The 24,247-nt window shown below is 35.0% G+C and overlaps 1 protein-coding gene across 8 annotated transcripts in view; it reads left to right on the top strand.

Annotated features, from left to right (window-relative positions):
* PPFIA2 (PTPRF interacting protein alpha 2) overlaps positions 1-24,247 on the top strand; it is a 466,996-nt gene that overhangs the window by 351,975 nt on the left and 90,774 nt on the right. For 7 of the 8 annotated variants that reach the window (XM_044914754.1, XM_021689861.1, XM_044914752.1 and 4 more), the window contains 6 exons: positions 9,094-9,240; positions 10,238-10,372; positions 16,345-16,428; positions 16,676-16,807; positions 18,360-18,422; positions 22,501-22,592. In XM_044914754.1, the coding sequence (XP_044770689.1) occupies positions 9,094-9,240; positions 10,238-10,372; positions 16,345-16,428; positions 16,676-16,807; positions 18,360-18,422; positions 22,501-22,592 (653 nt within the window). Of the gene's footprint in view, positions 1-9,093; positions 9,241-10,237; positions 10,373-16,344; positions 16,429-16,675; positions 16,808-18,359; positions 18,423-22,500; positions 22,593-24,247 lie in introns of those variants that run through there. The other variant, XM_021689864.1, reaches the window with a different exon arrangement.

The raw sequence follows: 24,247 nt of genomic DNA on the forward strand, positions 1-24,247 counted from the left end.
AGATTCATAAGGGCTGGGAATTTTTGTTTTGTCTTGTTTTGTTCACTGTTTTATTCTAATCACCTACACAACTACTGGGCATATAATAATAGGCATTCAAAAACTCTTTGTTGAGAGAATGGATATTTATAAGTGTTTGGTGTAAATATTAAAAGGCACAGATGAGATTAGCATGTGTACTAAAACAGTATCTACTGTCTCAGAAAAAGATAGATGATCCATGAAGTGCAGGACGGCTTTACTACCACACAAATGATGATACTGTGTTCTCTACACCTTTATATAAATTGATCGTTCAAAGATACATCTCTCATTTTCATTCCTTCCAACCCAAAGTCAGAGAATTTATAAAATAGCTGAAGGTTTGCCACTCTTCTATATCCCTGTTTGGAAACACTAAGATTTCTGGCTAGTAAAGCATCAACGTTTTTTCTTGAGCTCTTGCTCTTTGTAATTTCTTCATTGTCTTAGTCCCAGAGATTTAGCTGTTTTCCTTTCATCTAGCAATGTGTGTTAAGGACACTGTGAAGGCCAAATAGAACATTTCCAAAAAGGTTCAGGTCACAGACCACAAGGCCCTGGCTTACTGCTAGGAATTTCTTGAGGATCAACCATGAAAACTATTATGGGTGCATTGCATTTAATTTCTCTAATTTCTTACATTGGTCCTATCCAGAAGGTACTTGTCATTATCCCCATTTTTCTTTTTTTTTCTTAAGATTTTATTTATTTATTTTAGAGACAGAGCCCAAGAGGGGGGGAGCGGGAGAGGGAGAAGCAGACTCCCCGCTGAGCAGGGAGCCCGATGCGGGACTGGATCCTGGGACTCCAGGATCATGACCTGAGCCGAAGGCAGTTGCTTAACCAACTGAGCCACCCAGGCGCCCCTATTATCCCCATTTTTCTCAAGTGAGGTAAAGTGACTTGTCAAAGGCACATGCACTGCCTTCCCCAGCACCCCACTTCTTCCAACCCCTCTCCCCCTGCCCCACTCCCTGCACCAGGAAGACACAGGATCAGCCCAGCTTCAAAACTTGTGCTTCTTCCGCTATGAGCAGCTTCCAAAATCAACGAAATAGAATCATTCATCAGTGATAACACTAATATAAAAAATGCAGCTGCACTATTAACTGCCCAAATAATCAATCTTTTGCTCTTTCTTTCCAGTAAGATGTGAAAATCATGTACTTTAAAAAGGTATCACTTAACGCTCAAAACTTCAGCCTCTGCTTTTGTTTTCCTGACTGATAATGTACTCGTGGGCGATGGGCACCAAGGTCTACTAGATTGCAAGTTTTTTAGTAGGAAACTAGAAAAGTGATTCTTCTTGGCTACCCCTATAGCATTGCTAACACAGTATGTATGCATTATATAAGCGATGCATATTTGTTCAATTAATTAAGGAAAAATAGGGAATAAGAAAAACTGACGATATAATTAAAAACTGAGTGCATTTTGCTTTGCATGCGAGGACAGCCTAATATATCTAAAATGAATTGTGTAAGTATATTTCATTAATGGCTTTAGAGTATATTTTTGTCATTATTCTTTGTCAAGAAATAAATCTATTTAAAATTTACTTTTGTTTGAAGTTTTGTCTTATTTGCTCCTTAAATTGACTGTGACCTATAAGAGTAAGGGGCTGGATTAACACTAAGCATAGTTCACATATTAGAAAACGTAGATAATCTTATAGCAGGCTTAGCTCTCCACTTTTTTTTTTTTAAGATTCTATTTATTTATTTGACAGAGAGAGAGAAAGAGCACAAGCAGGGGGAGCTGCAGAGAGAGAGAGAAAGAGAAGCAGGCTTCCCACTGAGCTGGGAGCCCAACATGGGGCTTGATCCCAGGACCCTAGGAGCATGACCTGAGCCAAAAGCAGATGCTTAACCAACTGAGCCACCCACGCGCCCCTAGCTCTCCACTTTTTTTATCAAGATAGCTACTAATTGGGTATTGGATAATAACATTTTATTAAATATATAGGTATGCAAAGAATTAGAATTTTCTATGATGTTTTTAAATTATATATTGTTTTGTGAATTAAACCAACTTATCTTTCCAACTTCCGGTTAAGAGTTCTTAAAAAATTCCTTAGTGATTAAATGAATACATATCAATTTTGTCTTTTCTATGATCTGAAACATGGAGTTATATTTTTTAGTTTACTAGATCTACATTACTATAGAGTTATATTTATTTGATACAATAAAATCCATTTTGTACACAAACTTCAGGTCAAAAGATAATTGAATCTTTACGCTGTTTTTCTCCTTTTAGGCAGCAGTTTTTAGAGACTAGAAAAAGCTTCCTTTTTTAGAATTTCCAAGTGACATGCAGGGAAAAGATATTTCTCAGACTTGTAAATTCAAAATTTATTTTTGGCAACACAGCTTGCAGTTAAAAATTGAATCTCCCACATGAATCACTGAATCAAAAATGCAGTAGCAAAGTCTGTACAATGACTTCTGCATGCAATATATGCCATAGAGTCAGATCAGCTAATTAGAGGCACAACAGTAATTAATAATAAAAAAGCAGCTATTATTGATGGAGTGTGTATTATGCATAAGACCACACAAGGCACTTAAAATTTTGTATCGCAACAATGTTGTGTGGTAGAGATTAATATCCCATCCAAAACCAGAAAACAAAACAAAGAAGCAAACAAACCAAAAAAAAAAAAAAACAGACAAAAGAAAAAAGGTGATTTATAGAAAATGTAATCAACATTTTTCCATGGTAACTGAGTTAATGAATAGCAAAAACTGGGACTTGGAGCTAGTATGTGCTACTCCAATGCTCATGTTCTCAGGAAACCTGTATATGTCTTTAACTGAATTTATTGCTATTATAATTTAGTTAGAAGTTTATATATGTAGGCTAGATTCAGGATTTTCTTTTGGGGCTATAAAATCGACATAATGTTCCCAGAATTCTTTATGAAAATGAAATTAACAGAATACAGTACTCTGAAAGAATCCTCTAAGATGATAAACTCTATCCTCATTAGGCTAAAAAATAATATTACAGAAATGAAGAAGTCAAAATTTAAAATAAAAGCTTTTTAAATAGTAGCTTTTGTTTGTGTTGGCTAAAATCTAGAGATGTGTAGATAATGTTGAAAAAAATAGTCTGGGTAATTTTTGCCAAATTGATGGATTAATTGATCTGATCTTTAATATTAATATAATAACCAAGTAATCTTTAGTTGGGTCTTGAAGGTCAGTAGACCCAGAAGAAGGTAATAAAAATGCATTCCAGGCGGAAATGAAGTCACAGAGTGCATTAGTTTCTTAGGGCTCCTGTAACAAATTACCACAAACTGGGTGGCTCAAAACAACAGTAATTTATTTTTTCATGGTTCTGGAAGCTCCAAGTCTGAAGTCAAGGTGTCAGCAGGGCCATATGCCCTCTAAAGACTCTAGCGAAGAATCCTTCTTTGCCTCTTCTAGCCTCCGCTGGTTGCTGGCAATCCTTCTGTTCCTGGCTGAGTGCAGTGTAACTACAGTCTGCTTCTCTCTTAACATTGCCTTTTTCCTCTGTATGTCTGTGTGTCTCCAAATCTGCCTCTCCTTGTAAGAACACCAGTCACTGGATTTAAGGTCCACCCTATCTTATATAATACCATCTTAACTTGATTACGTCTGTAAAACCCTATTTGTAAATAAGGTCACATTCACAGGTTCTAGGTGGACATGAATTTTTTTTAGGGGGGGCAGGGGGTATGCTATTCATCCCAGTACATAGAGATAGAAGTGTTAGGTCAGGAAGCTATTTGTTTTCCAGGCTTTGTAGCTCAGATTTTCACTGAAGATGGGGGGGGGGGTTGGGGGGGTTAAACATATAAAGGTATTTAACCCAAGAAGCAGTATGACCAGACTGTCATTTCGTATTTTCTCTTGGTCAGCAGGTTAGAGAATGTGGAAGCAGGAAAAAGACCAATAGCAGGTTAGGCTATTAAGTGGGGAGTTAGGGTGAAGATTTGAAGGATGATTCTAAGAAGAAAATCTGATTTGTGGGTAGGCAGGGCAGGCAAACGTGGTGGGTTTCATGGTAGAAATATTGTTTTTTAATTGCTTTTAATTTTTCTATATATACAATTTTTCAAAGTCAAATAATGTAAGAGGGTACAAATCTAAATACGTACACACAAACACACACGTACATAGAGAGTGCCCACCCACTTCCCATCTTACTTGCCTGAGGGTCGTAACTGCAATCCTTTAGCTGTTACTTGTGCTATTTTCTCTTATTTAAACTTAATCTGTGCCTTGCTATTATATGAGGATTTTAGCTCTTTTATTCTCTCTCTTCCTTTCTCTTCCACCCATCCTTCCACTACAATTACCTCAAAATCACATTTAGTATCACCATTATTATGTCTATGTAAATAATTCTCACAACTGATCCAAGTGGTGGTTTCCCATGATAGTATTTCCTATTGTTGTACAGCTTTTTGTTTTTCTAAGATTTTATTAATTACTTGATACATTACTTTGCTTACTTGTTTTTGAGACTATGGTGTATCTTTCCACCCACTCTACCAGATTAGTAAATTCTATGATTTCAATTCAGTTATGGTCAGTGGTCAAGCAGATAATTTATCATTCTTTTTCTTATTTTCTTTGAATCATTCCTTTTTCTTCTACCATCCACCTCTGTTCTGTACAGCCTTATCTATAAGCCTGCTCATTGTTTCTGCTGTAGTTGTGGGATTTACTTCTACTATCATTTTGAAAATCCAAGACAAAAAAGGTGATCAAGATCCTAAAAGCAGAAAAGGCATAAAATGTTGAGCACAGATAATGATTAAACTTTGAGAGAGGGTGGAACACCTGTTCTAAACTGAGAGCTAGAAGTTAATGATTTGTGCATGTGGTTATTTCCAGTTGGTGGTGAGGGAAGACCGAGACATTGAGGGATTATCCATTTAAGGGCTTCTATTTCTTTTGGAAGAATGGAAGAAAATTTATCTGCTCTGTGCATATGGCAGGACTGGCTCTGGGTCCTAAAGGAGAGGACCAAAAGAACTGATTACGAAGACTGATCAAAGAAATTTGGATAGTAATACATGGAAGCCACCACCATCACATCAATTTTAGGCTCCTTATGCAAAGAAGCTCCCCACATTATCAGGAAACCACATCAGGCCCATGAAACTCACCTTTTTTTTTTTAATTTAAATTCAATTAGCCAACACATAGAACATCATTAGTTTCAGAAGTAGAATGCAGAAATTCCTCAGTTGCATATAACACCCAGTGCTCATCACATCACGTGCCCTCTTTAATGCCCGTCACCCAGTTACCTCATTTCCCTTCCACCTCCCCTCCAACAACCCTCAGTTTCTTTCCCATAGTTAAAAGAATCTCTCATGGTTTGTCTTCCTCTCTGATTTCTTCCCATTCCATTTTTCCCCTCCCTTCCCCTATGATCCTCTGCACTGTTTCTTATATTCCTCATATGCATGAAACTATATGATAATTGTCTTTCTCTGATTGACTTATTTCGCTCAGCATAATACCCTCCAGTTCTGTCCATGTCGATGTAAATGGTAAGATTTCATCCTTTCTGATGGCTGAGTAATATTCCATTGTATATATACACCACATCTTCTTTATCCATTCATCTGTCGATGGACATCTGGGCTCTTTCCATAGTTTGGCTATTGTGGACATTGGGGTGCAGGTGCCCCTTCAGATCACTACATTTGTATCTTTGGGGTAAATACCTAGTAGTGCAATTGCTGAGTCATAGGGTAGCTCTATTTTTAGCTTCTTTTTTTTATTTTTAAGATTTTATTTATTTTTTAACAGAGAGAGAGACAGCGAGAGAGGGAACACAAGCAGGGAGAGTGGGAGAGGGAGAAGCAGGCTTCCCGCTGAGCAGGGAGCCCAATGTGGGACTCGATCCCAGGACCCTGGGATCATGACCTAAGCCGAAGGCAGATGCTTAACGACTGAGCCACCCAGGCGCCCTCTATTGTTAGCTTCTTGAGGAACCTTCATACTGTTTTCCACAGTGACTGCACCAGCTTGCATTCCCACCAACAGCGTAAGAGGGTTCCCCTTTCTCCACATCCTCACCAACATTTGTTGTTTGCTGACTTGTTAATTTTAGCCATTCTGACTGGTGTGAGGTGGTATCTCATTGTGGTTTTGATTTGGATTTCCCTGATGCCAAGTGATGTTGAGCATTTTTTTCATGTGTCTGTTGGCCATTTGTATGTCTTCTTAGGAGAAGAATGTCTTCTGCCCATTTCTTGACTGGATTGTTTGGTTTTTGGGTGTTGAGTTTGAGTTCTTTATAGATCTTGGATACTAGCCCTTTACCTGATATGTCATTTGCGAATATCTTCTCCATTTCTGTAGGTTGCCTTTTAGGTTTGTTGACTGTTTCTTTTGCTGTGCAGAGGCTTTTTATCTTGATGAAGTCCCAATAGTTCATTTTTGCTTTTGTTTCCCTTGCTTTTGGAGACATGTCTAATAAGAAGTTGCTGTGGCCGAGGTCACAGAGGTTGCTTCCTGTGTTCTCCTCTAGGATTTTGATGGACTACTGTCTCACATTTAGGTCTTTCAACCATTTTGAGTCTATTTTTGTGTGTGGTGTAAGGAAATGGTCCAGTTTCATTCTTCTGTATGTGGCTGTCCAATTTTCCCAACACTGTTCGTTGAAGAGACTGTCTTTTTTCCATTGGACATTCTTTCCTGCTTTGTTGAAGATTAGCTGACCATAGAGTTGAGGGTCCATTTCTGGGTTTTCTATTCTGTTCCATTGATCTATGTGTCTGTTTTTGTGCCAGTACCATACTGTCTTGATGGTTACAGCTTTGTATTAGAGCTTAAAGTCCGGAATTGTGATGCCACCAGCTTTGCTTTTCTTTTTCAACATTCCTCTGGCTATTTGGGTTTTTTTCTCGTTCCGTACAAATTTTAGGATTATTTATTCCAGCTCTGTGAAAAATGTCAATGGTATTTTAATAGGAATTGCATTGAATGTATAGATTGCTCTGGGTAGCGTAGACATTTTCACAATATTTATTCTTCCAACCCATGAGCATGGAATGTTTTTTCATTTTTTTTGCCTCTTCCTCAACTTCTTTAATAAGTGTTTTGTAGTTTTTAGAGTACAGATCCTTTGCCTCTTTGGTTAGGTTTATTCCTACGTATCTTATGGTTTTTGGTGCAATTGTAAATGGCATCGATTCCTTAATTTCTCTTTCTTCTGTCTCATTGTTACTGTATAGAAATGCCACTGATTTCTCTGCATTGATTTTATATCCTGCTATGTTGCTGAATTGCTGTATGAGTGCTAGCAATTTTGGAGTGAAGTCTTTTGGGTTTTCCACATAAAGTATGTCATCTGGGAAGAGTGAGAGTTTGACTTCTTCTTTGCCAATTTGAATGCCTTTTATTTCTTTTTGTTGTCTGATTGCTGAGGCTCAAACTTCTAGTACTATGTTGAACAAAAGTGGTGAGAGTGGGCATCCCTGTCATGTTCCTGACCTTTGGGGAAAAACTCTCCTGACCTTTTTCCATGAAGCTCACTTCTGACCACAGAGTAGACACTATTTGAGCGCGTCACGGCAGAACACTCGTTTGCAACTTGTCAACCTCTCTTAAAGCACGCGTGGTTGTATGTGCGTGTGTGCAAACACACAGGTTCACATGGCCAAGCCCTCGTGGCTCTGGAAACTCTGTGCCCTCTTCCTAAAAGCCATTTGACCCTAGGAGAAGTCCAGACTGGCCAAACTACAAAGAACTTGTGGACCTTGGGGACACCCCAGAATGAGGATTGCTGCTGAAAACTGGGAATGTGGCCACGCCATTCCTGGGGGTCCCAAGCAATTCCCTTTTACCCCAGGGCCAAGGTCCCCTTCCAGGCAGGTGGCCTCAGGCTTTGGCCACCTGCCTGCCCCTGGCTCCTGGGCTCTGGGGGCCCCACAGAGACCTGCCTTCCCTGGCTCGCTCTTCTACAAACACTGGATCTGTTGGGGCTAGGGGCTGGGGCAGAGAGAAGCGCCCACCTCAGCACCCTCCCAGCAAGTGTATCGTGTATGGAGGGGAAGTGTGTGCGGGAGTGGGGTGCACACCTGCTTAGTAACGTGGCTGCAGCCTCTGCACTTCCCAAATCTCAGATGAGAGATTGATTTATTATTTCTGCATAACTTCTTGGGGTAGAAACCAAATTTCTTTTAATATATTACATATATATGTACACACTCCTGTGAAATATGTGTACTTTGAAGGGGATCTATTTAATAGATTCCTGACAAACATTTTGTTTTCTGTTTAGTAAAGGTGCTCTTTCTGGGATGTACTAAAAAAAAAATTAATATCTTTTTTAAAAAGTAGGTTATCCACCTACTAATAAATTTTCATGTAAGCTGTTAGGAAGATAAGATTATCTCCATATTATCTTTGAATTTAGATGGTTTAAAAATTATTGTTTAGAATATCATTAATGCCAAGGTTTTCTCCATTTGCACTGATAGTTTATTTTTCCCTAGAGATTTGTGTTCATTGAGTTCTTTAAATTCTTTTTTTAATTGGAATATATATGACAAGGAAAACGGTTAAGTTCCAAAGTCAGTTGGTCGATCCATTTGTGAATATGACTCAAATTTACTTTTTTTTTTTTTGGCCTCTTTTTTTAACTGTTGAGTTACTTTTACTAATATCTGAAGATGAAAATACTGATGATATTGGTTAACCTTAAAGATTGCTTTGCAGTTTGGAACAGTAGCCACCATTTCACCTTTATGGTTTACAACTCTACCCATAATTGTACTTATCTTTACTATATAACAAGCTAATTTAGCTGTCACTTCTTTTCTAAGAATGCCAGTTCTACAACAAGTAGTTTCATGTACTCCACTGCATTCTCAGAGAGGGAAACTTCGTTAACCCAAGATGTAAGAATTCTGATGGTATTGGGAAAATTCACAAGAAATCTTGCATACCTTCCTTGAAAAGAAAGGAATGAATATTACTTCAAAAAAAATAGCTTTTAAATTTTACTATTTTATGTAAATAACAAGACAGTACATTATCTGAAAATCTGATTTTTATTAATTTATTTTAATTGTAGGCCATGGCACAGAAGGAAGATATGGAAGAAAGAATCACAACCCTTGAGAAGCGTTACCTCAGTGCTCAGAGAGAATCTACCTCCATACATGACATGAATGATAAACTAGAAAATGAGTTAGCAAATAAAGAGGCCATCCTACGGCAGGTTGAGTATCTCTATCTTGGTTTTGTTCTTGTCCGTGTGTGTTCTAATCATTCTCACAAAACATGGAGTAAATAAAATATGGTATTTCTTGGCAATCAACCATTATCTAAAATTTAGAGTAGAACTGACTAGACAGATGTGATTTTCAGGATATAATTTATAAATTTGTCTTAATAATAATAAAAATAATTACTTTTAATATTTACTTTGGATCTAGACATGAGCCAGAAACTGCTAAACAGTTAACTGGTATTACCTCACTTAAATCTAACCATCACCTGTGAAGTAAGCACAATTATACTGAGGCACTAAGGTTCAGAGACATGAAACCTTTTCCAAGGTCACACATCTGGTAATTGCCAGTTATTAACGGAGGCCTAAGTCTATTTGACTGTAGAGCAGGAGTGGACAAACTATGGCCCATGTGCCAAAACTATGGCTCTGTTTTACAAATAAACCATACCCATTTATTTAACAGTCTGTGACTGTTTTTGTGCTGCAATGGTAGAATTGAGTAGTTGGAACAGAGACTAAATAATACACAAAGCCTAAAATATTTATTTTCTGGTCTTTCAGAGAAAAAAAATTTGTCAAACCTATCTCTAGAGCCCGGACCCTTAACCATTGTACTACCTTCCCTCTCCCACTCTGGTTAATACTATAATTTTCAATATTATGCTATCATGGTACATCTGAAGTCTTCGTATTGAATTATAATCCATTTTTCCAGGTTTATACTCACTAGTAACTTTTTTTTTTTCTTTTTGCTGCCATTGGTAAGAGCTTTTCTATTTTTTAATGTGCTAAATTTTATTGAGGAATGTGATTAAGTAAGATAGGAAAATACGAATACAGTCATCTCTTTGCATAGCCCAGGTATGGTAGTAGTGGCAGATTTTAAGTCTAGAATAATGGCTGAAGCCCAAAGCCCCAAGGGGCTGGTGTTTGTTATCCTCACAGTGACTCTGTAAGCATCTCTTTTTCCATCCCATTTCAGATGGAAGAGAAGAACAGACAGTTACAAGAGCGTCTTGAGCTGGCTGAGCAAAAGTTGCAGCAGACTATGAGAAAAGCCGAGACCTTACCTGAAGTAGAGGCTGAACTGGCTCAGAGAATTGCAGCCTTGACAAAGGTACTGCGATAAGACAGTCAACCTAGATATACTTACAGAAATGACTAGTAAGCCAGATGAAATCTATAGATTTTCTTTAGGTTTTATGAAATTTAAGTTTATTTAATCTACCATATTGGTTTTGTTGGTTAGATGAATGTTTCATATTATATATTTTATTTAATGCTGCCATGAATGATACACATATGAATGTGATGATACCTCTGCCTATTTAAACAGTAGTAAATACAAAATTTCACATCGTTATAGTTAATTTTCCATGATAATATTTGCACATTAGAATAATCACCAAATATAAATAAACAATGATGATATTTAATATGTATGTACATAAGCCATGATAATTGAATAGGCTTAATATAAATTGGTATTAAAAATGTAGGAAATATCATAAGCAGTTGATTGCATTCTGACTATAGTATGAAAAAATTTGTTAGAAATTGGAGGTTAGATTTGTAGAAGTCTAAATTCTAAAGTCATTAGTCAGAAGGTGATTTTAATAGTTACAATTTCTCCTGAACCAATTAAATTCAAAAATAATCTGAGGGATGTTCAAAATTATCTGCCATGTTATGGCTGTTAGAGTCTGCAACTGTCTGCATATTTTAGAATTTTGCCACCATTATAGTGTTAAAATGACTATTCTAACCTTTCACAGTCAAATGGAAATGGACATTGCTTCCAAGTGTATGTCTATTATCACTACAATGCAAGTTTAGATTTGCTCACTAAAAGCATGTTTTACTTTTAATATCAGTTCAAAAATGTACAGACATTTTAAAAATTATTAATTATTTGAGAGAGAGAGAGCAGGGGTGAGGGGTACAGGGAGAAGAGAGCGAATCCTAGGCTCCATGTTCAGTTTAGCACAGAGCCTGACATGGGGCTCAATCTCAGGACCATGAGATCATGATCTGAGCCAAAACCAAGAGTTGGCCGCTTAACTGACTGAGCTACCCAGACGCCCCCAAATTTTCACACATTTTAGATATTCATGCACTCTTTGCTATGTGCTAAGTTTTCCGTCCCACTATAATAAATGGGTAAGATAGATATGTGAACTGCAAGATGCAAATTCTGGCATTCGGGATTATCCAATACAATTGATATTAGCAATATAAAAGCAGGCACACATGTTCACTTTCCTGAAAAAGTAAATGATTAAAGAGGAACAGTAGGGGCGCCTGGGTGGCTCAGTTGGTTAAGCAACTGCCTTCGGCTCAGGTCATGATTCTGGAGTCCCGGGATCAAGTCCCACATCGGGCTCCCTCCTCTGACCCTCCCCCTCTCATGCTCTCTGTCTCCCATTCTCTCTCTCAGATAAATAAATAAAACCTTTAAAAAAAAAAAAAGAGGAACAGTAGACTGATGCCTCCTGGTTAAAATAGGGCAATTAATCAGGTAGTGCAAAGGCAAACATTTGCAAAGTAGAGCAGGGCTTAGGAAGTATTGGAATAGTTGCTTGTCTACAGAGTATTGGAATAACTAGCTGAATAAAACATTAGTGTGATTAGGGTAATGTTACAATCTGTATCCTTCTGTAGTCATAGACATACCATAAACCCTTCTGGCAATTTGAGAAATGTGTGATTTCTAAGATGAAGATAAATTTATCATTTAATTTGAGAAATAGTCTCTAAATTATATAAAAATGTGCAAATATAGTAGTAGTATTCTATTTTTTTTGAAAGCACATTTTAAATTACTCATGTATGGATGTACACACACTTAGGCTTTTCATTTGAGGAACATGAACTTCTATAAAGAGTTATTGAACTATTTTCAGCGGCTTGGTGAGTGGCTAAGAATAAAAATAGCTCTTGTAAAATTTTAGTGTAAAATAATTATCAGTATTATCCAGAGTAAAATACAAGAAAATCTGGAATCTCTCTCAAAGTAACACAATTTAAAATTCACCAGATAATTGCTCCAAACTAACCTCTGATGGACTGAGGATGAAACATACTTTAAAACATTAATACTTGGGGCGCCTGGGTGGCTCAGTCGTTAAGCGTCTGCCTTCGGCTCAGGTCATGATTCCAGGGTCCTGGGAACGAGCCCCGCATCGGGCTCCCTTCTCGGTGGGAAGCCTGCTTCTCTCTCTCCCACTCCCCCTGCTTGTGTTCCCTCTCTCGCTGTGTCTCTCTGTCAAATAAATAAATAAAATCTTTAAAAAAAATAAAAAATAAAAAATAAAACATTAATACTTGATTTACGAGGCTTCAAATTATACATTCCTAAGATTCCTTAATTTAGAATATAACAATGAATCATGGAACACTACATCAAAAACTAATGGTGTAATGTATGGTGATTAACATAACATAATAAAAAAAATAAAAAGAGATAACTTGAAATATATGCCTTATCTTTTCTGCCCTCCATTTTTCTCTGGGGCTCTTATTTATTTATTCATTTATTTATTTATTTTTGATTCATATATTCATTCATGTACCCAAAATAATTTCCTCAGTTTACTTCTACCTAATAATATGTTGCTAAAATTTCACTTCATCTGAATCCTTTTGATTTTCTCCTTTTTCAGTACAGTTTTATCCTTCACTCTGCTTCTCTTTCTTACCACTTTCTCTTCAGGCTGACTCTATGTAGTATAAACACCATTATTTCAACTACAGAGTTTCTAGATTATTGACATATTTAATTCACATTTGTCAGTGATGGTTTCATCCTCAACACATTCCCTCTGCTTATAATATTTTTATTGAAATGTTACTCTTTCATTTGTTTTCCCAAGTTTTATGGCTGTAATGATCTTGCACTTTTTCTTCTCCTCAGTTCACAGACCTTTAGGGACTGTCTCTAGAACCTGCTTTACTTATTTATTTTTTCACTGTTAGTTCATTTTCAATATATCACTATTATTGATCATCATAATTTTTTTCTACTTCTTAATATTTTTGATACTAAAGTAAAAAGATTCTGCTTAGCTTGAAGCTAAGCTTCCATCTCCTATATTATGAATGACATCCTAAATAATTTTCAGACATTTTATTTGGCCTATATATTTTTTTTCTGCTTTTGTTATCTGCTACCTATTCTTTTTTCTTCTCTTTGGTCCTCCCTTCTTTAACTTTTATTTCTTTTCCATTTCTAAATATATTCATGCTTTTCTCAAAGCCATTTCTATGTGTAATTTCCTCTAAAACTTTAGCTCATTTGAAATATTCCTGTGTCACATTAAAGAGTGAAATCAAGATAAACTCTATATCCCATCAAGGAATACAAAAAATAGCAGATTGTTCTTGTATTTACATTAATTACTTAAACTGCAGTCTTCACAAAGCTAAGATGAACATAAATCAATAGTAGTTGAAAATTGATACCAGTTTTTGTATAGAAATGATGTCTGAATTTATTCTTTGGTTGATAAGATTATGTTTTGTGTATGTGTGTGTTTGTGTGTGTGTGTAGATAGGTAGGTAAAGCTCATTAAAGGCTTAGAAAGTCAGAAGTATTGATTAATGGCTATGGATAAAAGTTATAATTTGGCTTTGGCAAGTATACACAAAATTAACCAATAAAGACTTTGGGCTCCCAGTTTTTTTATTTATGATGTTTACTTCTTTAATTAAAATGCATATTCCCTCAGCAAGGACATAATTCATCTTGAATTCCATAAGGTATTTCATTCATTTTTAGTACCAATAAAAATATCAACAGTAACAAAGTAATTTAAACTTGACAGATTTCTTGTTCAATCTCTGAAGTGAATTTTCACAATGTTTGGTATGTTTTCAATAGTTAGGATGAAAACTTTTGAAGAGACAGTTTTGGAAATGGAAATGTTCATGCCTTGACTATGTTGAATCAGTCACCTGATTAATTTTTGTACCACCAATTGCCTGTTAAAATGTACTTTTGAAAGATTACAGATACCTTAATGAATTTAGATTATTTAATTTCAACAACATTTTGTCCCATTTACTGTATTCTTATTTGAATTCTAGGTTTTAAGTGATATTAGAAAATCATTTTATGGCATTTGGGAACTATGGTAGCTTTCTGTGTTTCTTTTGCTTGGAAATTTGGGAAGAGAAATTGGTTATTTGTTATTTCTTCATTACTTTCCCATTTATGAAACAAGAATATCAAAAGGAAAATCTTACAAAATGTAAATATTGAGTTGTAATTTGTATAAGTACACCAGTTAAATGATAAAAGTTTATTTTGTAGATTAGTTGGAATTTGTTGCATAAAATAGTACATATGCATATGAGCCAATACATGAATAGGCTACTATTTCTTTTCAGGTACTGCATGACATATTTATATATAGTCCTATATTTGCATAAAGTAAGTTTCACTGTTTTAGAATAAACTTATAAAATAGAATATGCTCTGGAGTTCAATCTTCTAGATCTGACATAGGATAATTTTGATGTTATAATTACTTAACTTGTAATTATGATTAAAATGTTGCTTTAATTTTACATGTAATCTGTGCATAACATACTAATACAATTCAGCTATCAGCAGTGTCACGTGTTAACACTCTGTGTCTTTGGTAACCTGACAATCACCTCCAAGACATGTAACTAACCCTGGCGCGGGGCAAATATTAGCTCACCCAGGCACTGTGCTGCCTGCTCACTTTAGGGCACTATTTTGTTTCCATAGCAACAAATAACACAGAAACAGTTTGGGAGTGGTTCCTAGCGTCATTCAGGAGAGTTCCTAAATAAGTTCTCTTGTCCTCACAGTATATTGTCGTCTTGGTAATTTGAGGACTTTTAATCACTTTCATTTAAAATTTCAAATTAAGGCTATATCTGAGAACAGGTGCTAAGGTTCTAGACCTAGAGTCATACTGTGTGTTCAGAGGCCAGAAGTCATTTTGCAAGTTTGTCACTGTTGCTGGGGAAACTCAATCCTGCTTGAACTGGAGAACACCCATAATAATGATTTCCCCTGGCTTAGCTTTTTCTTGATTTCTACAGTGTTAGGTTTGTAATAAATTTTCTTCCAAATTTATTTCACCTGGGTCATTGCCTTAGCATACACTTCAACACTGAGATACACTGTTTCCATTATTCTTAAGTAATAGGATAAACAAGCCAAAATACAAAACTTTTCACAATCTAACAGAGACATATTCTAGTGTTTGGTTTCCCATAATTCCAATTTTTACATGACTCTTTCAGAGTTGCTTTAATTCATTCTGTAGTAGTCTTTCATTGCCAACCATCACTAACTTTCCATACCTTAGGTTGGTAGCTTTTTATTTGGGCATATCATTGTTTTTCATTTATAACCATTGACTGCATTGTGTTCACCGGATATCAGTATAGTTCTTTTCATATAAAATTCCGTCTATTAAAGTATTAAATTTGCTGTCACATTTTTCTTTTAAGCATTCTGTGCTATGTTCTGTTCAGTGTCAGTGTCTTTAGTTCTGATTTTTCAATTTTGTCCCTCTCCTTTTCCTTGACTTGTTAGTCTGATCCAACCTCTTCTACCTCATCTGATGATTATCAATATGTTATGGAAGCTAAACTACAAGAAATGATCTCCATACGTAGGAAGGTAGTCCTACTGGACTTTACTTTCTATTGCTAAATAGAATCCATCTAAGTTTTTCTTTTCATTTATAAAAATTATGTTACTTTTATTTATTGATAATCAACCATCTGTGCAGTTCAGTGCTTCAGGAGCTTAAGATTGGACAATGGCAGGTTTGTGTTCAAACCATGCACAGTCTGCATGTTACATTTGGCTGATTTCATTGCTCATAAATAAGTCCAATGTTTTGCTGATGCTTGGATGTAACAGGCCTTTGTAGCTGACACATTTCAAGCAATGCTGTTCAGCTGCCTGTTTAAAGAAAGTTTATTTTTTGAAAATTACATTTGCAGTTTGGTAGTAGCTTGCTTTACATTTTATTTCAATTTATTTAGAGGAGAAGTGTTAACCAAATCTTACATGTCAGGTACATTTTTCATATTTCTCAACAGGCCGAAGAGAGACATGGAAACATTGAAGAACGTATGAGACATCTAGAAGGTCAACTTGAAGAGAAAAATCAAGAACTTCAAAGAGTATGTATATTAAGTACCACTCCCCTCGATCATCAGTTTATGGGCATGTAAGAAATGACTGTCTTTCTTGATTATGGGTTCTATTTAAAATCTTATGAATATGCTCTCTGCATCTAAAAGGAGAAAAGTTTCTGCCAATTTAATCACACCAGACATAAAATGAAATCAGTTTTAAAGCCAGAAAAATATAAAATGCTTGTGTAAATGACTTTTATGTCAAGTTTATTTATTTTGTCTTGAATGTAAGGCTAGGCAAAGAGAGAAAATGAATGAGGAGCACAACAAAAGATTATCTGATACTGTGGACAGACTTCTGACTGAATCCAATGAGCGCTTACAGCTACATTTAAAGGAGAGAATGGCTGCTCTAGAAGAGAAGGTAAAATGACAGGAGAGAAGAATCGCATGAATATTTAGCAATGTGCTCATGATCATGGTTGTTTTATACCCTGCTGCATTTATTGCCCTGATCAGACGATCCATGTATTTTCCTTTGGTATATATGGTTTATTCTTAGAAGTGAACAAGTAGTTCTGTAAACATGTGTAAGATAAATTTTTTAAATGACTAACAAATGCTGATTAGCATGATTGTATAGATAAATGCATTAAAATGTGTTTTGTAATGAAAATATTTTAGTTATCCTTCACCTGGTGTGCAAAAAAGAGTGATAAGACAAAAATCAATATTTTGGGGTATGTGGGAAGTCTCCTTGCATGGAACTATTCAAATGTTTCAAGTAACTAAATCTACTACTACTCTAAAAGCCAGAATGTGAGTAAATTTATATTACCAGTAGAACTAGTGTTAATCCCAGTACAGAGTTTAGGAATGCAATAATTTCAGCTGCATTGTTTCAAAAAAAAAAAGTGCTTCTTTACAGTGTGCAATATCATTCACAATTTTATATGTCTCATTGATAGTTGGCAGCCACCAGACCAGCACGAGTTATGTGAGCTGGTTGCCAATTCCAGAGTATAAACAAAGGTAGGGGCTAAAACCCAGGTAGACAAATCATTTTGGAAATTTAGATTGAATACCAATCACTACTCAAGCTAGACATTTTCCCCTGATCCATACAAAATAGGAAAAATGTTTGCATGAAATTGTTAAAGTAGGTTGATTAATTTACCCATTACAAAGTGATAAGGTGGGCCTTCTTCCCATTCAATTCCAAACGCATGGCCACTTTGCCAATTGCTACACACTTAGTTTAATTTTACTAAAATTAAATTAGAAAAGAATACATTATTTTAAATCATGCTTTGTAGTAAATATAAAAAAGTGTACAGCTTTTACAACAGTAATATGTTCATGACAAAATTAAAAAAATTATACCTATGATACAATTTATTTTCATATGTCATGAGATGTAACAGTTTTGTAAATAGTTAAAATTTCATTTTTATTTCTCTAATAATTTAACCATTATTAGAAATTAATTATTCTGTATTTGAAATAGAAGTCCAGAAATTAAACTTTTCAAAAATATGATCTGATAATTTATTTTTTTCTTTATTTTTTTCAGGTAATAAAAATGAGTTCATCTGAATTCTTTATCTATAACACCTTTGGCTAATATTTCACTGTTACTCACTTTTTCTCATTTTAAGAGTAACTTTATTATTTCAAATTTTAAAAGACTGAGAAGAGGAAAACATAAATAGCTTAAAAGATAATATTTATTCCATTCGTCAATCCAAGTGTTACAAAATAACATTTCCCATTTAAATTATGTATTTTTCTAAATGTTAAGGTATCATGTTTAAAGATTCTATTTAAATTTGGTTTCCACGGAAACCAAGAAATAGATGCATCAAGGAAGGAATCAAAGAGAAGGAATCAAAGAAGATTCTTGAGCATATAAAAAATTAATCTACATATTTAATTATTTTCTGTTTGTTAATTCTTTATTTTTTTATTTTCTTTAGAATGTTTTAATTCAAGAATCAGAAACTTTCAGAAAGAATCTGGAAGAATCTTTACATGATAAGGTATAATGGAAACTTACATTTTATCCATTTTTCTATTTTACACTGATGAATGTTTTGTTGTGAAATAAATTTGATAAGAAATAAGTTTAAGATGTTATCTTTTTAAAAAATTTTAACTTTTATATCATACATACAGAAAAGTGTGCATATATAGAAAGAGCTTGATGAATTTTTACAAACAAAACACACTAAAAATCAACAGTGTGGTAGCCCCCTCTTGTTAACGTACAATTACTACTTTTATCCTAAATGATAATCATTGTCTTGACTTCTAACAGAAAAAAAAAAATGCTTTTGACTTTTTGTGCTTTATACAAATGGAATAAAAATGTATGCACTAATTTGTGTTTAGTTTGAGGTTATCATTTTGGTAGAAATGCATTAAATATCTATTATGCATAATAAATTATGCTGTGTATTTGCAAACATGATCCTAATTCCAAAGTAGCTGAAAAATGTAATTGAGAGAGAACACACCTTTGACAAAACAGCGAGTTGCAGATGCCAAGTGTCAAATGAGTGAAGTAGACAGTAAGAGCTACAGGTGGGAGAGATCACAATACATTGCTGCTATAAAGAAGGCTTCAGGAAGGTGTGAGTTGACAAAACTTTAAGGAATGGTAGGACTATGTCTCAAGCTTTTCAAATACAGTGTATGTGGCATGATTGCAGGTGCTTTGTGTGGGGAGGGGGTGAGGTAGGGAGTCTGATATCTTAAATAATAATGGACATAACAATTTTGGCTAGAATCAGTTACTGCCATTGTAGGATATATGGTAGAAGAGGCAGGTAAGGACTAAATTATGAAATGTTAAAAGCTGTAATTGCTAATACGTCTTTTCCTCCTTCATTAGCCTGTAAATTCCTGTGAGCAATTTTGTCAGATTTCATTTTGTTTAGCATAAGCATATAATATAATATAAAATCATTAATTTAAGAAGTGACATATACATGTGTGTTGAACAAAAGAAAAAGGAGAGAGAGAGGGAGCAAAGGAGGGAAGGGAGGGAGGGACAGAGGGAAGATCTGGCAATAGTATGGCATAGGGAAAGTATTGGAAAAGATGAGAGAATAAAAATTAAAAAAAAAAAAAGCAATTGTACATTTAGCCCCACTGAATGTTAAATATTATGATGTTAATTTAAAGCTGTTTGGTCCCACAGTCAGAGGATATAAGATCTCCTGCAAGAGAGATCTGCTGTAGCAATATAATATGGTGCCTAGAAGATAGCATCTAATTCTTTCTGAAGTTGTTAAGAAAGTCTACACAGGGGAGATGCCATTTCATCAGGCTCTTGGAGGCATATAAGATCTTACCAAATAGAGAAGGGTAGGGCAGAGGACAGAGCCTATGTGATAGCACAAAGAAAACAAAGATGGTTGATTTGCTGAATCACCAGAAGTTTGCTGTGACTGGTATGTGTTTAAAGAACTAGGTTGTGACCAGATTGTGGATTTTGGACTTGATCCTGTTATGTAATGTTATATTATCCAAAGCTCTGTGTGCTCCTGGCAAGATCCCCAGAACCCACTCCCCCACCACCTACCCAAGCCTTGTAGCTTCAACAATCTGCCTAAGCAACCAGCAGAACTAAACATTCCATGCTTTGCACCCTTGTTCATGCTAGTAACTAGAGGAGGCAAATCTCAGGTCATACCTCATTTCTGAATATCATTCCATACAGCTGAACATATTTCCTAATCTAACTACTACTCAGATTTTGACTCAATAATCTATAACTGACTGTCCATCATTAGCAAAATCTCCTGTATATTCAGCCTCTTCTTATTGTTTCTCTTCATCATGTTGATCTCTAAAATATGAAATTCCTAGGACTGGTTTTTGAATTTCTTCTCCATATTCAGTCCCTGAGTTCAGTCTCATTTGATCTCATGGATTTAAATACCATCTATAAACTGAGCATTTCCAAATTTAGATCACCTACTGGGTCCTCTCTGCTGAGAGAGTTCATGCATTCAAGAGCCAACTCAGTATCTTTATTTGGACACTTTGGCACCTCAAACATTACAAGTCAATCCCTCCACCCCAAACGCCAGCACCACCAGTCTAAACTACCACCAGCAGCCATCTTCTCATTTTCTCAGTAAATCACAACTCCTTCTCTTACTCAGGTTAACCTTGGAGTCATTCTTGACCCCTTTCTTTATCTCCCACCCCACATTCAGTCCAATAGCAAATTTGTTAGTTCTGTCATCAAGATATAACCAAAATCCAGCCATTCTCTCTAACACCATTATTATCCAGGCCACAATTCTCTTGCCTATGTTTTTGGAAGAACAGTAATAACTTTATTCTTCCCTCCCTCCCAATCTTAGTCAACGGTCCATTTCACTGCTCTTAGAATGATCATGTCACCTCTCTACTCAAAAATCCTCTAGTCATTTGCTATCTCACTCAGAGTAAAAACCAAAGACTTCAAAATGGTTGACCAGGCTTTCAGGACTACCCTTCCCAAGCCCTGCAACCACACTTTTCTAAATCTATTCCCTATCTGTCTTTCTCTTTAACCTGTCCATTTCTGCCACAGTGACCTCCTTGCCTACTCCTTCAACAAATATACTCCCCTCCCAATAAGGGGCATTTGCAACCCCTGCTATGCCTTTTCCTAAGACATTCCCATTTTTTTTAACTCCCTTCCTTTAGGTCTTTGCTCAAATAACACTTTATTTGAGAGCCCTTCCATGACCCTTTTATTTTCTGTTTCCTCCCAACATCCTATAGACTCTGTTTATTATCTTTTTTACCAGATTATAAATGATGTGAGGGCAGGGAATTTTTTATTTTGCTACTTTATCATAGTGTGTAGCACAACAGAGGTGCTCTATGCATATTTGTGGAAATAACAAACAAAAGAATTAATAAATGCAATAAGAAACCATTGAATATTTTAGGCAAATAATTTATTTGATCATATGTATTTTTTAAAATGATACAACTACGGGCACTTAGGTGGTGCAGTCAGTTAAGTGTCTGACTGTTGGTTTTAGCTCAGGTCATGATCTCAAGGTCCTGAGATCGGGCCCCACATTGGGCTCCACACTTAGCTCACAGTCTGCTTGAGATTCTCTCTCCCTCTCCCCCTCGTGCTCATGCTCACTCTCTCTCTCTCTAAAATAAATAATTTTTAATTAAAAAAATAAAATGATACAACTAGCAGAAGATTGTGTAGAGAAGAGATTGGAGACAGCACCACTTCTGTGGAAGCTGGTGAAATAATGCAGGAAAAAAGTAAAAAATGTATTAAGTAGAATGATGGTACTAAGAATAAAAAGGGCAAATGAGAGAAATATTGGCAAAGCCACACTGACAAAAATGTATAGTGAGAAATGAAGTATGATTCAAGTAAAATGTCAAGCATTGGCTGGTGGGACAGGAAATAAAACAACAATAGAAAATCCAGAAGGATACATTTAAACTTTTATAACATTATAAAAGTTATAATCATGAAAACAAAATTAAATGCTTACATAAGCATTTAATTAAGGGCTATAAGACAACCTTTATCTTAAAAAATCTACAGACTGGAAGTATAATACCAATCTGAGAAAATTTTCAGATGCACAAATAATGCTACCAATATCAAACTGATAATTTTAACTTAAAATAGGTAATCATTTTTTTCCCATCTTTTTAATCCATTTTTCTTTCTCTTCATCCATGTGTACTACAACGCTTATAGAATAATCAGTCCTTCACTTACTGCATAAATAAGACCTTTTCTTTATTTTTTAACTGGCTATGATTGTGACTCTGCATTTTGAAGTGATGTATACATAACTAGTCATAATCTTAGGATTCCCATATGTTTGCAAAAATTTAGGATTAATGAATGCCAGACGGTATAGATAATTTTTATTGATTTCTGCTATTCACATTTCATTACAAGGGAAAAATTAGGCATATTTTACTGTCAAGATTATTATCTTTAATAAAACTATATCCATCAGTTTTCCATTTTTAGAAAGCCATTAAGCTTGGTAGCTTGGTTTGTCATAATTGAATGTTGGTATTATTGGCATTTACACATCTTCTGAGTAAAACTTCTTTGATTTTTAGGAAAGATTAGCAGAAGAAATTGAAAAGCTGAGATCTGAACTTGACCAATTGAAAATGAGAACTGGCTCTTTAATTGAACCCACAATATCAAGGTAATAGTAAATTAAAATCTTATCTATAGCTCACCAAAAATCAATATGAATTTTTTATGATTTCATATTGCCTCTAATAAAATAAATAAGTACCTCTTATTGCTCAGCAGGCATTGCCCTATGTTCACTCCTGACTGATTTACTGTTTCTATATTCAAAAATCATTCTCTAATTTAGTAATCTGTCCTGCAAATATGCAATAAAAATTTAAATTATTACCTTTTGTATTCTGCATTTAATTACGTAGCTATAAATACATAAAAAGAGTGTTCAATGAAGAAATGGAACTGTATATAAGGAGATTACATCTCATTCTAGGAAGCGGCAACACCTCTTTTCTCTACATGCAGAAATGTTTTCAATGCTTAATGTTACTGAAGAAATATCATTAATTATGGTCCCTTAGCACCTACCTCTTTTGTTAAATTAATTGCAGATACAGAGTGAAGGAGAAATTATACATGTTTTAAAAACAAATATGTTTAGCCATACTCATCTACTTTGACTCAATACCTCATCTTGAAAGAAGGAAGCAATGATATGATTATTTACTCTCTAGATAGATAGATCAATCTTGATAATTCACATATAATTTTCTTTTGTGCTAGGGCCTTTTATTTAAGGTTAATAAAAAACCCTACAAGGATTTACTTATTTGATTATTTATTTAACAACACAATCATATCAGCTATCTGAAACTTCTGACCACCACAGACTTTTAGAAGTTCATTTTTCTTGGTCTTATACTTATCCGAAGAATGTTAGCTCCACAGAGGCTGGAATTTTTGTTTGTTTTGGTTACTATAATCTCAGCACCTAAAACAAACAAATAAACAAACAAACATTGGTATATTATACTCACAATAGATATCACTGAATGAATGAATATCTAATAAAGCATTTTTCAGATACTCAGAGGAAAAATCCAAGTTAAAAAAATTCAAAAGGTGCTTATATCCTCTTTAGTGTAAGTATTAATAAAAGTAATAATGTAAGTATTAATAAAAATCAAGGTGCTTATATTCTCTTTAATGTAAAGTATTAATAAAAATAAAATTCAGCATTTTGAGTATTTCTACCTTCAGTTTAATATAAGAAACACAGTTCTGCAGGCACGAAAACACCCAAAGAACTTTTAAAAATGTAGGTCTTTAATTGAGAAAATCTTGTTTATTTGTCTAAATGCTTTGTTATGATTTATGTATCTGAACTGAAGCTATTTTTAATTCAGTGATATATATTCACAAGGTGGTGGTGATGACAATGGTGGTGTTGATGAAGGGCAAGAGCTTATAAAAAATATCAACAGAGTGAATACCTAGAATGAGCATCATCCAGTCAACAAGTTTAATATTTTTAATAGAGCCAAATGGCCATTTTGTTGGCTTTTTGACCTTTGGTCTCAGAAGTACAGAGTTGTATTTTAAAAAGGGGGGGTCCTGGGGTGTGAGGAGAGAGACAAACAAAAAACCAGACTCCTAACTATGAAGAACAAACTGGTGGTTACCAGAGGGTAAGGCGGTAGGGGGATGGGTGAAATAGGTAAAGAGGATTAAGAGTACACTTATTGTGATGAGTACTGAGTAATGTATAAAATTGTTGAATCACTATATTGTACATCTGAAACTAATATGACACTGTACATTAATTATACT

This window comes from Neomonachus schauinslandi, chromosome 5 (genome assembly GCF_002201575.2).
Source record: "Neomonachus schauinslandi chromosome 5, ASM220157v2, whole genome shotgun sequence".
NCBI classification, from domain to species: domain Eukaryota; kingdom Metazoa; phylum Chordata; class Mammalia; order Carnivora; family Phocidae; genus Neomonachus; species Neomonachus schauinslandi.